This window comes from Rhipicephalus sanguineus, chromosome 8 (assembly GCF_013339695.2).
Source record: "Rhipicephalus sanguineus isolate Rsan-2018 chromosome 8, BIME_Rsan_1.4, whole genome shotgun sequence".
Taxonomy (NCBI): domain Eukaryota; kingdom Metazoa; phylum Arthropoda; class Arachnida; order Ixodida; family Ixodidae; genus Rhipicephalus; species Rhipicephalus sanguineus.
Window position 1 is genome coordinate 151,250,482 of NC_051183.1, and position 13,248 is coordinate 151,263,729.

At 46.3% G+C, this 13,248-nt stretch overlaps 1 protein-coding gene across 2 annotated transcripts in view; it reads left to right on the forward strand.

The window, feature by feature from the left end:
- LOC119402404 (uncharacterized) overlaps positions 1-12,268 on the forward strand; it is a 347,414-nt gene extending 335,146 nt beyond the window's left edge. Inside the window, exons 16-19 of one of the 2 annotated variants that reach the window (XM_037669544.1) lie at positions 2,046-2,128; positions 7,406-7,472; positions 7,557-7,581; positions 9,822-12,268. In XM_037669544.1, coding sequence (XP_037525472.1) covers positions 2,046-2,128; positions 7,406-7,472; positions 7,557-7,581; positions 9,822-9,856 — 210 coding nt within the window. In that variant the 3' untranslated portion in view covers positions 9,857-12,268. Of the gene's footprint in view, positions 1-2,045; positions 2,129-7,405; positions 7,473-7,556; positions 7,582-7,748; positions 7,844-9,821 lie in introns of those variants that run through there. The other variant, XM_037669543.2, reaches the window with a different exon arrangement.
- Positions 12,269-13,248: the final 980 nt, after the last annotated feature.

Genomic DNA, 13,248 nt, shown 5'->3' on the forward strand with positions numbered 1-13,248 from the left:
GAAAATGCAGCCGCCGCGGCCGGGATTCGATCCCGCGACCTTCGGGTCAGCAGCCGAGCGCCATAACCACTAGACCGCCATGGCGGGGCATAACTCAGTAACTCTGTAACGAACAAGTTTATTTTGTGCGCATGTTATTCAAAGACAGCCCTCTCTAATCGATGTTACTTGAAACTTATTTAAATGGGGCCAATGTATTGAGATATACTTTTTTTTTAACGTCACCCATTCATTTAAGGTGGCATACTGCAGTGAAACTCCGGAAAATGCTTAAGGGGTGAAGTCCAAAATTTCTGGGCTTGCGGGTGTTTCAAGGAATGTGTCCAGAATTCTCAGGTATCAGCTAAATGCGGTATTTCTTCAATGCCTTCACAGTTACTTCTTCTGTAGCCGCAAGCATTTCAAGATGGCGCAAGACATCATTAGGGACAGTTTTAAGAAATGTATACTAATTAACTTTTTAATTAGTGGATTTAGGTGGTCATGACAAATGGGAGAATTGAAGTCCTTCACGGGAAGAACCCGTTGCAGCTTTGAGATTTCGGAAAAGTGGCCTCTAGTAATAAAAACAGTCTGTTTTACCCCAAGGGTGAAGCTTTGAATGCGATAGCAACAAATTGTAATGTTATACGAAGTTAGGCTGGCAGCTAACTCTTTTGGATCCGATCTCGCCCAACTCAAGAAAACGCTGTTGTAAGAGAATACGGCCGCATCAGGGAGAGATGCTTTTTCCGTACAATCTCCGCGTCGAGAGCGCGGCACGTAGAGAGGTATACGAGCCGCGCACTGATGGCTGTCGAGATAGCGCGTGCGCCGGCGATCACGACCGCGCCCTTAGAATCAAAGTTAAAAGTTGCTGCTCGAGCGACACCTCCCCGCACCCTCCCTCGCGTCTTTCCATGCTCGTTCAAGACGGGCGGCGTGTTTCCTCTCTGCTACGACGGCAGGCCTCCCGAGCGGGGCGATTTTATCGCATGCGCCTTCCAAGCGACGGAGATGGGCCGCCTCGTTTGATCTCTCCTTCGGCCGCGTTCGTCGCAACCGCTAGCGCGCCTTTACCCGCGGTAGACCATAAGATGCGCGGGGTGATGTTATCAGTTTGGACTTTATACAGGACATGACGGCGACGGCAACGGCGATGGCGAAAACGTGTTCACAGTGTCCATATAATCGCTATCGCAATAATTGCCAAGCAATGAACTTCACCCATATTCAGACGTGGTAGAGCGCAACTGCCGTATTCTTCTGAGACCTCCAGAATGAGTGAGCGTCGTTATATCAACCATCAAACGACTACGTTGTGTGGGTATGTTAACGAACGCGGAAGAACTGTACCTCTGTAAGGGTTGTATTGAACAGGGACTTCATTCTGGTCGTCTGCTTGTGGCGCTCATCGGAGCTTCGGTTTGGCCGTTGAATTTGGTTCAATTTTATTACGCCGCAATAATTACTGGAGACCGGTTTTTCTGTATCGCAAAGCTGCGATGGGTTATTCGCATTAAGAACTTCAATTCAACATAACCGCCTAGCTCCATTTATTAAAAAGGTCATTCATTTAACTGTTTTAACTACTGTTCCATATGATGTCTCTAACCACGTGAAGATACCTGTCGCTAGAGACACAAAAAAAACTGTGAAGGCAGTGAGCACATATCGCATTTTCCTGAATTTTGGACACATTTGTTGAAACTCCCTGAATTGATACTAATGATCGATGCTCTACTTTTCTTGAAAGCATTCGGCAGATCACTACTCATTTTTATCAGTCCACTTTATGCTGCCAGTACACGAGGAAGACACAACTAAACAAGCGTAAGCCCACAACTTCTTCGTTTTATCTTCACGCCCTCATCGCTTCGTCGTCAGAAATGGTTAGACGTCATCATCTAGCACACATCCAGTCAAAACGACCGCGAATATATCAATTAAGTGCCTCCACATATCTGTCTTTAGTGCTTACTGGTATATGCACTCATTTGTTCTTGAAGATGGGACCAGTATTCTTATTAAGACACATCCAATGTTTTCTTTTCGTCTTCTTCTAGATACTCCTGGAGAAGCATTTCACTGAGATCGCTTCGTGCGGTAAATCAAGCAGCTTTCCTGGCATCTTCGCCGTGGTGGCAGGGTGAGCTTACGCGCACTGCCATCCTCGCGATATTTCTTCGCGCCTTCGGGTACGATAACCATTTACTGTAGATAAACCTTAAATTGCACTCCTATTGAAAGTCACCAGATGGGCGAGAGTTGGAATGATTCGGTGACATGGTCATAAACAAGTTGCGGTCACTGACAAAGTAAAGTTCGAAAACATGCCGAGCCGCTTCGGTACCCGTATGGGCTTCTTGATCAAGCAGTCAAGAGAAGTAAGTCGCTGTTTACGCGAAGGGTCTGCCGTAGTGAATCGATGCATAGCCGTGCGCACGAGGGGGCAGGGGGGTAGGGGGGTGGCCGCCCCCTATTCACCTAAGAGGGGGGGGACGCAAAGTCAGCCCCACACATTGACATAATAGGGAGGGGGGCGCAATGTCAGCGCCATACATTATCATTGGGAGGGGGGGTGCTGCGACGAACCTTCGCCCCCCCCCCTGAAGGGGAACCTTGTGCACGCCTATGAATAGATGTACTTAGCAGGTATGTAGGCATAGTCTTGTTAATACCATATTTTGTTGTTTGAATGAATCAATGTATTATCGGTACTTGTGTCATCTGCTTAATTTCCTTAGCTTCTAGTTCGGCATTTTTTCATTCAGTTGTGACTGCGACTGAGAAAACTGCCTGTTATTTATCTATTTCGTTACCGCGCCTATAGAACGTGTATCACCGATGACCCGAACGCGCCGAACGAGAATTTAAAAATACGGGCTGATCACAACGATCCCATTGATGAACCAGCCTAAGGATTTCTTTTTCCCAGAATTCCTGTGGCCGTGACGAGACTCAGGGCCAAACAACGAAACGTTCCTTTCCTCAGTAAGGAGGCCTTCATTTTGGTGAGGCCGCCTTATGTCACTCTGAAAGCTTCCTCACTGAGGAGCTCTCGATGAAGGCTTCCTTGGCGCTTCCTCAGCTTTAAGTTGTTTTGGGGCTACCTTCGTGCGCCCTTAGGTCCGCTCCTGGCCCTGAACGAGCGCTTCACCTCACAGCTAGCCCACGTGATGAGCTAGCCCAGGTGATGCTTGTTTCCGAGGCAACCCTCCCACCCCACCTCTGCGGGGAGACGCGAGCGTGCGTGCACGGTGAAGCGCGTTTAGACTGACAGCGTTACAGCGTTTAAAGAGGTGGGCGTTTCAGTGTTGCTAGAACGCACCACGTTTTGCGCTCGACTACGGTGGCTTTTCACACTTAGTAATCGCAGTTGGAAGAAAGCGTACATGCGTCTCTATATTAACACTTCAGTTTGGAACTGATGTGGTGACCCAACTTTTTTTACAGAATAAACGCTTGTGAGCAAAGCTTATACTCGATAATCTCGAACGCAGGAGCGCGGCAACCATTCCTCCCGCGAGGACGGGTGAAGGGAGCTTTCAGAGTACGCTTGCTTCCTCCGTCGGTACTTGGCTGTAAGGAGGCTTCACTTAAGGTGAGGACGCGGTCGAAGGAAAGGAACGTTTCGTTGTTTGGCCCTCAGTCCTTAACAGTGTCGTTGAGTTCGTCGTCCGCGTTGAAGCGCTTTCCTTTCAGCTGTTTCTCCAGCAGACCAAACACATGGAAATTGCAGGTGATGAATGGTGGCCGGTTTAACATCTTCCGCTGTCAGAAATCGGATAATGCCCCGCTACTCCTCAATTATGTGAGAGTGAGCTGCTGGGCGTGTTGGTATTGCATGGTTCGAAATAGTAGGAGCAAAGAAGACGACGGACGAGAAGGGAGACACACACACACGTCTACTATTTCGAATCCTCAATTGTCGAATTTGGCAATGTGAACGCCATCCTGTATTCACACGCCCTGCCGCGTCAATTGGATGACGCTCTATATTAGAGCCTCTGCTCTCTACTGCGCATGCGGGCGCCCCCGCAAGCTTTGATCCATTGCGCAGACTCCAATCCCATCCCTAGATGTCTCGCTACGTTCTCCCACAGCGGCATAGGCATCTATGTTAACGGTCATATTACGACGTTTCGTACCTTTTCATTTGAACACCCCTTGTAGTAAAACTGGCCCTGAAAGGAGTGCAACAGTGGCAGAGATAACAACCGTACTAAACTAAGCTTACTCCATTCTCTTTAAAAACGTATTACACGTGAAATAAAAAAACTATGCAGTTGCACTCAATGGGAAAGCTGTAGGAAGTGCGGTGCAGTGATTCGCCTGTCCTTCAGCGACGAACTCAAGGAGCGTGTGTTGAAGGCTTGAACTTTACTGCGCTTGGGACGAGACACGACAGGACGAACGCAGCCTGTGAGCGTCGCTGAAGGATCTCCGTTCCTTCAGTGATGCTCGCGTTCACGGGCAAGCGCGCCCTGGCGTTCCAACCGTGCAGCCTGCTAGACCTCCATGGCGGGAAAGAAAGCCTTCATTTGTTATGCAGTGGTGCCCTCTCCGCTCCTTCTTTCTCTCCTCCTCACGCTCATTTCACTTTTCCGTCCTATTGCTATCGTATCTATACACGGCTATACTACCTTCTCCCCTCCTCACTTCCCTTTCAATCACTGAACTGGGAGCGACAAAGGACGACGAAGAACACGTCGTCCTTTGTCTGTTTCCGCGTTCCCATTTCACTGAATGAATATGTACCAACTAGCCCAATTATCGATCCTTTCACTTCCCTTTCCCGCACCCTTACTGATACCATACCATGGCTATGCCATACATGGTTATGCTGTCCTCTTCCTTTCCTTCCTCATCACTCTCGTTTAGCTTTCCCACCCCCTTGCTATAATTAGCTATGTTATACATGCTTTTGCCTGCGTGACGCCAAGAGGTGACATGAGATGACACAAGGTTTGAGATTGGGCTAGTTGGTAATCCATCTTCAACAACCAGTGCAGAGCGCACAAAGAAAAAGAAAGGGAACAAAGACAAGCGCTGACTTCCAACTGAGCATTTATTGCAAAACGCACATCTAAATATGTCGGCATCCTACATCACGTGAGTGCGCCAGAAGTAACAAGCGTCAACAAGTTAAGCAGAAATAAGTGTCAGCAAGTTAAGCAGAAAAATCTTATCGGACGTGACCATGTACACGATAAACAAATGCACAGGAAAAAGCAACGAAAAGCATGTCAAATATATGTGCCGTGGATTATGTTGTCAAGAAAAGCTGGTTCTTTCGGAGTCAAGGTGACCGAGGGCTTGCTGACACAGTTAGCCTTGGCAATATTTGAGGCCTCAATGATCCCTCTTGTCTGATCATTCGCATGCTTTGCCAGGACCGCAGTTTGGTCGAACACGGGAGTAAAGTCGCACTGAGCACAGCGCTGGGCAAGGAAATCGTCACTTCTTTTCTGTACCTTCAAATTGTGCTTTTTTAACCTGACGTTTAGGCATTGCCCCCGTCTGACCAACACATTTCAGAGCGCAGCCTTCACTTCCCACTGTACACGACTTTGTCAGCACATTCAACCAAGCTGTTTTTATGTTCCCCCTTACACATGCGCGGTGTCTGCATCACAGTGCTTGCCCTAGCACATAACTGGTGCAGTTTGTGTGGCGCGAAAAAAACAGCAGAAAAACCCGAACGTAGGCCGATCTTCTTGAGTCTTGAGTCTCTGCGACACACGGTGTACGTAAGGAATGACTGCCACCTTTTGCCTTGATACTGGCTGTACTTCGCGAACTCTGTTGTCAGATCTCATTCTTTTTCGCAACGAATCCGCCACAGAAATCAGCAAATATGTCGGGAATATATGTCGTGCTTTTCTTGACAACGTAAACCACGGTACACACATTTGACATGCTTTTCATTGCTTTTTCCTGTCCATTTGTTTATCGTAAATTTGGTCACGTCCGATAAGACTTTTCTGCTTAACTTGTTGATGCTTACTACGCGACTCTTTGCGCGCGCTCACGTGATGTAGGATGCAAACATATGTAGATACATGTGCGTATTTCAATAAATCCTCAGTTTGAAGTCAGCGCTTGTCCTTGTTCCCTTTCTTATCCTTTGACCGCTCTCCGCTGGTTGTTGAAAGTGAGATGACAGCCTAAGATGCAGCATACTCCCTTCCTCCTTTCCTTCTTCCTGACCTTCACTTCCCTCTCCCGCCCTCTTGCTATACATGGCTATGCTATACGCGGCTATGCTGTGAATGGTTCTGCCTGCGTGACGCCATACACGCTATACTTTACCCCCTCCATTTCCCCTTTCCATCCTCCCCACCCTCACTTTCCTTTCCCACCCCATGCTATACACGGCTATGCTACACAGGGTTCTGCCTGTCTACTGCCATACATGACTACGCTAGTTTGTACCCTTTCCCTTCCTCCTTTCCGTCCTCCTCACCCTCGCATAACTCCGCCTCACCCTCACTTCCCTTTCGCACCCCCTTGTTAATCACGGCTGTGCTATACATAGTCCTGCCTGCCTAAATAAAACATGGCAGTGCTATGCTTTACCCTCTCCTTTCCTCATTTCCCTTCTCCTCACCCTCATATCACTCTCCCTCACGCTCACTTCCCTTTCCCACCCGTTGCTATACACGGCTATGCTATAGATGGCTACGTTATACGTGGTTTTGCCTGCGTTACGCCAAGCGACGGCGACAGTATACGACATCATACGACAGCCCGGGTCCCTAAAGAGTTCCGCACTTAAAAAGAGTCTCCTGAACAATATAATATTACTGTATACTTGCTCATTGTGCACTGATGGCTGGTAAGAAGCATGATGTCCAGTGTGACATTACCGAGTCGGAAGCAGGGTCCGGAAAAATATTGTTACGATGAGATATGCTTATTTTATAGCGGGATGATCAATGATCGTGGCAGCTTTAGGTCTGAGTCCAGGCTCACTTCCTCCATCTTGTCCACGCTTTATGGACCGTCTGGTATAGATATACCGAATACAAACATTTTAGCATGCCGATATGTGCACGAAGAACAACAGGCTTTCAATGAGGAAATATTTTCCTTGCGAGCTTTCCAAGAAAACTGAAGTTCTAAAAGTGTTACGTGTCGAAACAACATGATTACGAGGTCTACCACAGTTTTGAATAGTTTTGAAAACCTGGGTTTCTTTAACGAGCACGAAAGTCTAAGTAAACGGGCCTTCTTTCCTTTTTCTATTCTCACCGAAACGGGATCACATTTGCGGGCATTTAAATACCCGCACTTATGCTCAGCAGCACAACGCCTTAGCCGATGAAAGAACTACGGGAGGTGGGAGCATTATATTATGAATATTGCTGTGCTGGTGCAAAATGCAGAGCTGCAAAGACCTGATGTTCATAATCTTTTGCAGTGAAACTACCTGTACGGTTTCCAAACACTTTTACAGTTACGTGTTTCAAGTCAAACAAATGAATATTGTAAGTCATGCTTCTCGTTGCACGCTATTATTGCACTCTCTACAAAACTGGTGGTAATCTATTCACTTTGTTCCCTTCTTACAGTGCCAAACAATCCTGTGCATCATTGGTGAGATATACAATTCACTGAACTTTCAATATTTATTATGTAGTGGCCAAAAAAAAATAGTATTCCGCTGTTCCTACTCTTCGATGTTGGAAATTAAAACACAGCGGGATGCAAGTGTCGCCGGCGCTGCGCCTCTTCTAGAGCAGCTCGTATAAACTATTTTGCAGATGGATTTTGGTGCCTCCATACTGAGCTGTTAACCTTGTCGTTTTGTATCTAACTAAACGAACGGTGCTGCGGTAGACGCCTACACGTGAAAACGGTTGGGCTGGTGCATTAGGCGATTCATGGCCATACTAACACACGTGGGAATATACAAAAAATAAGAAAACATTTGCTTAACCCACACCTCTATATTTTTCAGGCGCTGTTTTAACAGCCTAACGTGGCAGCGCCCACATATCTTACGTAAAATCGTCTATAGCAGCAGCGGCAGACGAAGCACTTACACCAGTGGCGTCCAAACTGCACCAACGCGCAATGTTCCGGCAACTGTGTCTTGGAAAGATTGCATGAATGGGTGAAAGTGCCAGAATGTTGCACGTGCAGGAGTGCAAAAGTTCGGAAGCATCTCACCTAACTGGAAGTACTAGAATTGTACCCGCGCTCTTCGTTTCGCGAGCTGCGCACCGCGCTCGCCCATCATTCATGCACGGTTAGTGTGAATCGTTCGGTCATGCCGTAAGCTATCGCAGGCGCGAGCTCCCACGCTTTGCTGTCGCTCTCTTTTATCCTTCCTTGTTCGTATCGTTAACCCGGTTATGAACTCGGATGGCGCGAAACACAGGAACGAGGGAATACGAGCTAAACCATTCGGGTAACCTAGAAAAGTATATGGTTACTGAAGAATTAGCGCAGACGCGCTATGATATTTTTGTTCGCATTTTTACCTCTTTGTTGGCCATTGCGGGCGTTTGTTCACAGCGAAGCTGCGAAGCAAATCGTTCTTTGTTCAGCGAACCAAAAAACTGTCATCATCATGAGCGGGTATGTGCCACAGACATTGTGTAAATCTCACTACTCACTACTTCATCATCATGAACAGGTATGCGCCACACTCTAAGACAAAATCGAGTATTTTGGGAGTGTTTCTGCCACACAACAACAATCGTCATCCACCTCGCGTACTTTCCTCGCGTTATCACCGCGGTCGCGGCACTTCCCGGTCACGAACGGCGCGCGCGTTATCAGCGTGACATAGCATTCTTGACAGGAAAGTGACGAGAGCTGGGTTTTCAAGAAAGGAAACGCGAGCAAGCCAGATGACGATTATTGTTGTGTGGCAGAAATACTCACCAAATACTCGATTTTGTCTTAGAGTGCACAGAAATTTACCCAATTCAGAAATCCCGCTAGTCACCACTGGTCTACTAAAAATGAAGAAGGCAACAGTTAGCCCAACAGACGGCTGCGGAGTGTCTGCGGCCCCGAAGCGATGAAAGGCTTACGCCAACGACGGCGTGCCCGTAGATCTGTGAGAGGTGCGAACGCTTGGTGCGAACGCTAGGCAACCAAGCGTTCGCACCTCTCACAGGTCTACGGGCACGCCGTCTTTGGCGTAAGCCTTTCCTCGCTACGGGGCCACACACACTCCGCAACCGTCTGTCCGTGGTTCTGCCCGTGCAGTTACAGTTACTGTCCATGGTTCTGCAGTCACTGCAGTTGCTGTCCGTGGTTCTGTCCGTGCAGTTACACGAGGTACAGAACCTCGTCTGTCTGCACGAGGTTCTGTCCGTGCAGTTTGGACATCCGTGTCGTGTCTGCCACTGTCTGCACTTTAACTCGTACTTGTCTGCGCTGAGAATCAACGTAGAAACCATTTAGCATCACGTAGCTAATGCATCGCAACGACCTTGAAGCAACTTAGAAACAACCTGCATAACCTAGCTAAGGCCTAGAAACAACCTAGAAGCAATCATATGAGAATTCAAAATCGTCTAGTTTCGCGTGCACTAAGCCGCGCAAGGCTTAGTGCAAGCTTCGCCTATTTTTTTATAAGTCCTCACCTGTTATTCACCTCATACTGGCAAGATCACATGGTGGTCATTTTGTGCTGCAGTTTGATATTTGAGTTTATATAAGTTTATTGGAGTTTACAGGCCTTTGAACAAGATTGGATGTTCGGGACGAATAAAAGATTTTGACCGATGTATGCATGGATAGGCATCAAGCGCAGATCTCTCGCGCATCGCCCTTATTACGTGGATAAGCAAAGTTTTGTTTGTCTTCTTTTTTTTCAGCTGAAGGATTCACGAGAACAAGCTGGTCTGTTTGAAACCTGCAAATGGGATACTTCATCTAGATAGTCCGGGACACTGAGCACGAGTACAGCGATGATAATTGAGACAAACTTCTTTACATTTGAGCTTCAGTGGAAAATTCGTTGGCGTATTTTCGCTATGTCATATTCTAGCATGTCATGACGTCTGGGTCTAACATAAATATGCCCTGGTTCCAGTTTTATCACTCGCAAAGTGCATACGCGTATCGCAGATCAGCACGTGGGCGAACAAACGAGGACGAGGCTTACAAACTGGCTACACCGATGCCTTTCAGATCATTGCTTAGAAACATTCTATTCGCTGATTCCAAGATAATAAGTCTTATTGGTTTAGTGTGGGTAGCTCACCACAAAGGTCTAATCCTAAAAAAAATGCGGATTGACTCGCAGTATCTTGCGGAAATATGCGGATTGACTCGCAGACGTTACAGGAGCATCCCGCAATTCTCCTGTAACGTCTAAATTATCGACGTCGGCGTTTGTCACAGCGGCGTGATTTGAAAAGCTGGCCCCGTCCAATAACTTCGGCAAATCTCATTTGTTTTCGCGTGATCTTCCGCAAATGAAATACCCTTGGAATAATAGATGGTTTTCCTCTAATAAGGCATCAGTGTCGGTTACAAGATTAGGATGCCGAATCCCCCCATTTAACTTTTGCCTTCACCGAATGGTCTGGCTGAGTCACTTTTATGCCTTCTCTTTAATGAGAGTAAATGCCTGGGTCATTTGTTTTTGACATTACGAAGGTTTAAAATTCGAAGAGCAAGAAGTGCCCCGAGAGATGAGCTTGAATTTGTCACTTCTGGTGGTTCTTTCATTTGGTGCTACATACTAGGTTTTAGCCACTGGGGCGTTCGTGACACTGTATGCAGTTTTCTACGGCAGATAAAAATAATTGAATGTTAAGAGTACCTAAATTCCGTTTGTTTTTCAGCGGTTTCATTTTCGATGCTTTACTGTTATATGTTTTGTTTTTAATTTGATTTTGGTTTATTCCTATTAAAAATGAGTTACTGAAAGTCTGTTGATTTCGGAAGGTATACATTTGATAAAGCTATTTAGTTCCTAATGAAGTCAACGTACGATTCATGGCCAATCCCATGCGGGGTAGGTCGCGCCGAGTGACTGAGGAACAAACTAGCAAGCTTAGTTGGTGTACCTTGCACCCATACGGCGAGTCTTCCGTAAATGTAATAAAGTTAACATACTCATATACGATGCAGAACTGCCCGATGCTGCCTTCAGTGCATGGTGCCGCTCGAAGTCTCGCATCAGTAGAGCGCAGTATCAAAAGCACAAGAATCATCGTGCCTGTCCAATCATTGCATTAAAATCAAAGAAGAATCGTCAAGTATGTTATGTTTCTTCGCATGACAGAAAATTGCTTTACAGAAGATAGTGTACTAAACAGAAAGGGACTCGGGATCTCAGCTTTTGTAGTCGATATGCGTGATTTGGGATAGCTCGGTGCACGCATGCTCGATGATTGCGTACATTCGCCACTGATTGCACTGGGCATTGCCTGGATTCCGCAGTTTTTTTATTCCTTGTTAGGTTTCTGTAACCATACGGCTAACATTGCAAGGACTGCAATAAAGAGCAGTGACTTAATTGTTAACGACATGCGAGTGTTTGGAATTGTCAAGCAGAAGAACAGTACGGCTTTCCAAGTAGTTCACTATGCTTATTTCATGGTTTCAGTTCTTTTAGAAGAGCTTGTAGTACAGCAAACCTGTTTTACCAGAACGATTTTTTTTGCCTTTCCGCCATTCGTCATTGGCTCCGGCGAACCTATGCTGCAGTAATTGTTACGTTCACCCACTCGACGCAATGCAGGTGTCAGAACGGAACCAAATCTTTAATAAAAGTGGCGCTTTATAAGCTGCATTTTGAAAGTGCGTATAAGCGTTGATTCTAGTGAATTCTATCCGCTAAGGAACATCCTAGCAAAAATAAGTGACGCAGGAAGTGTGACTATGCTCCACGCCTTTCAATCGAAGTTTGTAGATTGGTTCGAGGAGGTGTAATATTAGTAATTCAGAAATTTCAAAAACGAGCTTGCATGAAGACAGAATCCTGCATTAAATTGTGAATCGACAGCCTTCGTTAACATCAGGACGTATGTTGGGCAACTATTTCAGCGACATAAAATACTGATGGCGTCAAGCAATCGATGCCATTTGGTCGAACAAGTTTTTTACCTTCCCTGAGAATCTTCTGTGCACTAGCACTTTTTGAATGATAGTTGGATCTTGCGCAATCGAAACATGCATGTGTACGGCCATAGCTCGAAGAGAGCATCGACGCTGGATATCGCTTCGCAACCTGCCTATAGGTGTCACTGCAGGCAAAATTCGCAAAACAAATTAGGGCTTAAGGAATTCATAAAAAATAAATAAAATCATTTCTCTCCATACTGTGTCTTGGTCTCCTCCTTCTCTTTAACACGTTTCTTTTTTTAGTTCTCGCTCTAAAACAAGGCTTCGCCTATATCGCAGAATTGGCGCAGCAGCAGAAGCTGCGGCTTAAGATTGGCTGCTGCTGGCTCAGTATCCATCCCGACAGATATATTTCAGGATTTAAGTTCAAAGGTTGCATATGGAGCTTCATGGCACAACTCCAAGGTTATATATGTGCGCTCAATGCGAGCACCAGCGACACGTACAGGGAGTTTTTAGACAATACAGATTTTTGTAAAAATGTAGGGTTTGTGTGTGCTTAGGTATATTTTGTGGACTTGTGCATCAGTACTTCTAACGCTGGGGTGACCGATACGACGAAGTGCCGGATATGTTTAGAAATGCCTAATTAAAAATTATTGTAGTTCAGGTGGCTTTATAATAACAGATCAGGGTGATTTATAGCGCACCTTGCGCTTGCGGGTACGCTGTGAATGTTTGTTGCCTATTCACGCAAAAGAGAAGTGTCCCACTCGCACTACATGGCAGGTAAAAATGCCGTGTTATACAGGGTGTTCAAGAAAAATTTTTCTGTGGTGAGAGACATCTCGACATGACTAGGCACACCAACTACGGCAGTAACTAAAAAATTAACTTTTTATGTAACGGAGACAGGCGGTCGGGTCAAATGGGAGAATTGCTCTCCTTCCTGCGAAGAGGTCATTGCCGCTTTGAGATATTGAAAAACAGGCCTTTGGTAGTTATCGCGGCGCAATGAAATTCAAATAAGTTCAGCGGCGAAACCGAAACTGAAGCTCCAATGAGCGCAACTAGCAGACAACCAGAATGACGACATTATTCACAACGGCGATTGCAGTGCTGTTAGTTCAGCATTTGTTAATGTGCGTGCGCTACACTTGCTCTAATCGCCAACGAAACCCGTACAACCACGAAGCAAAGTCGATCGATGGTAGGCTCAACGACGCT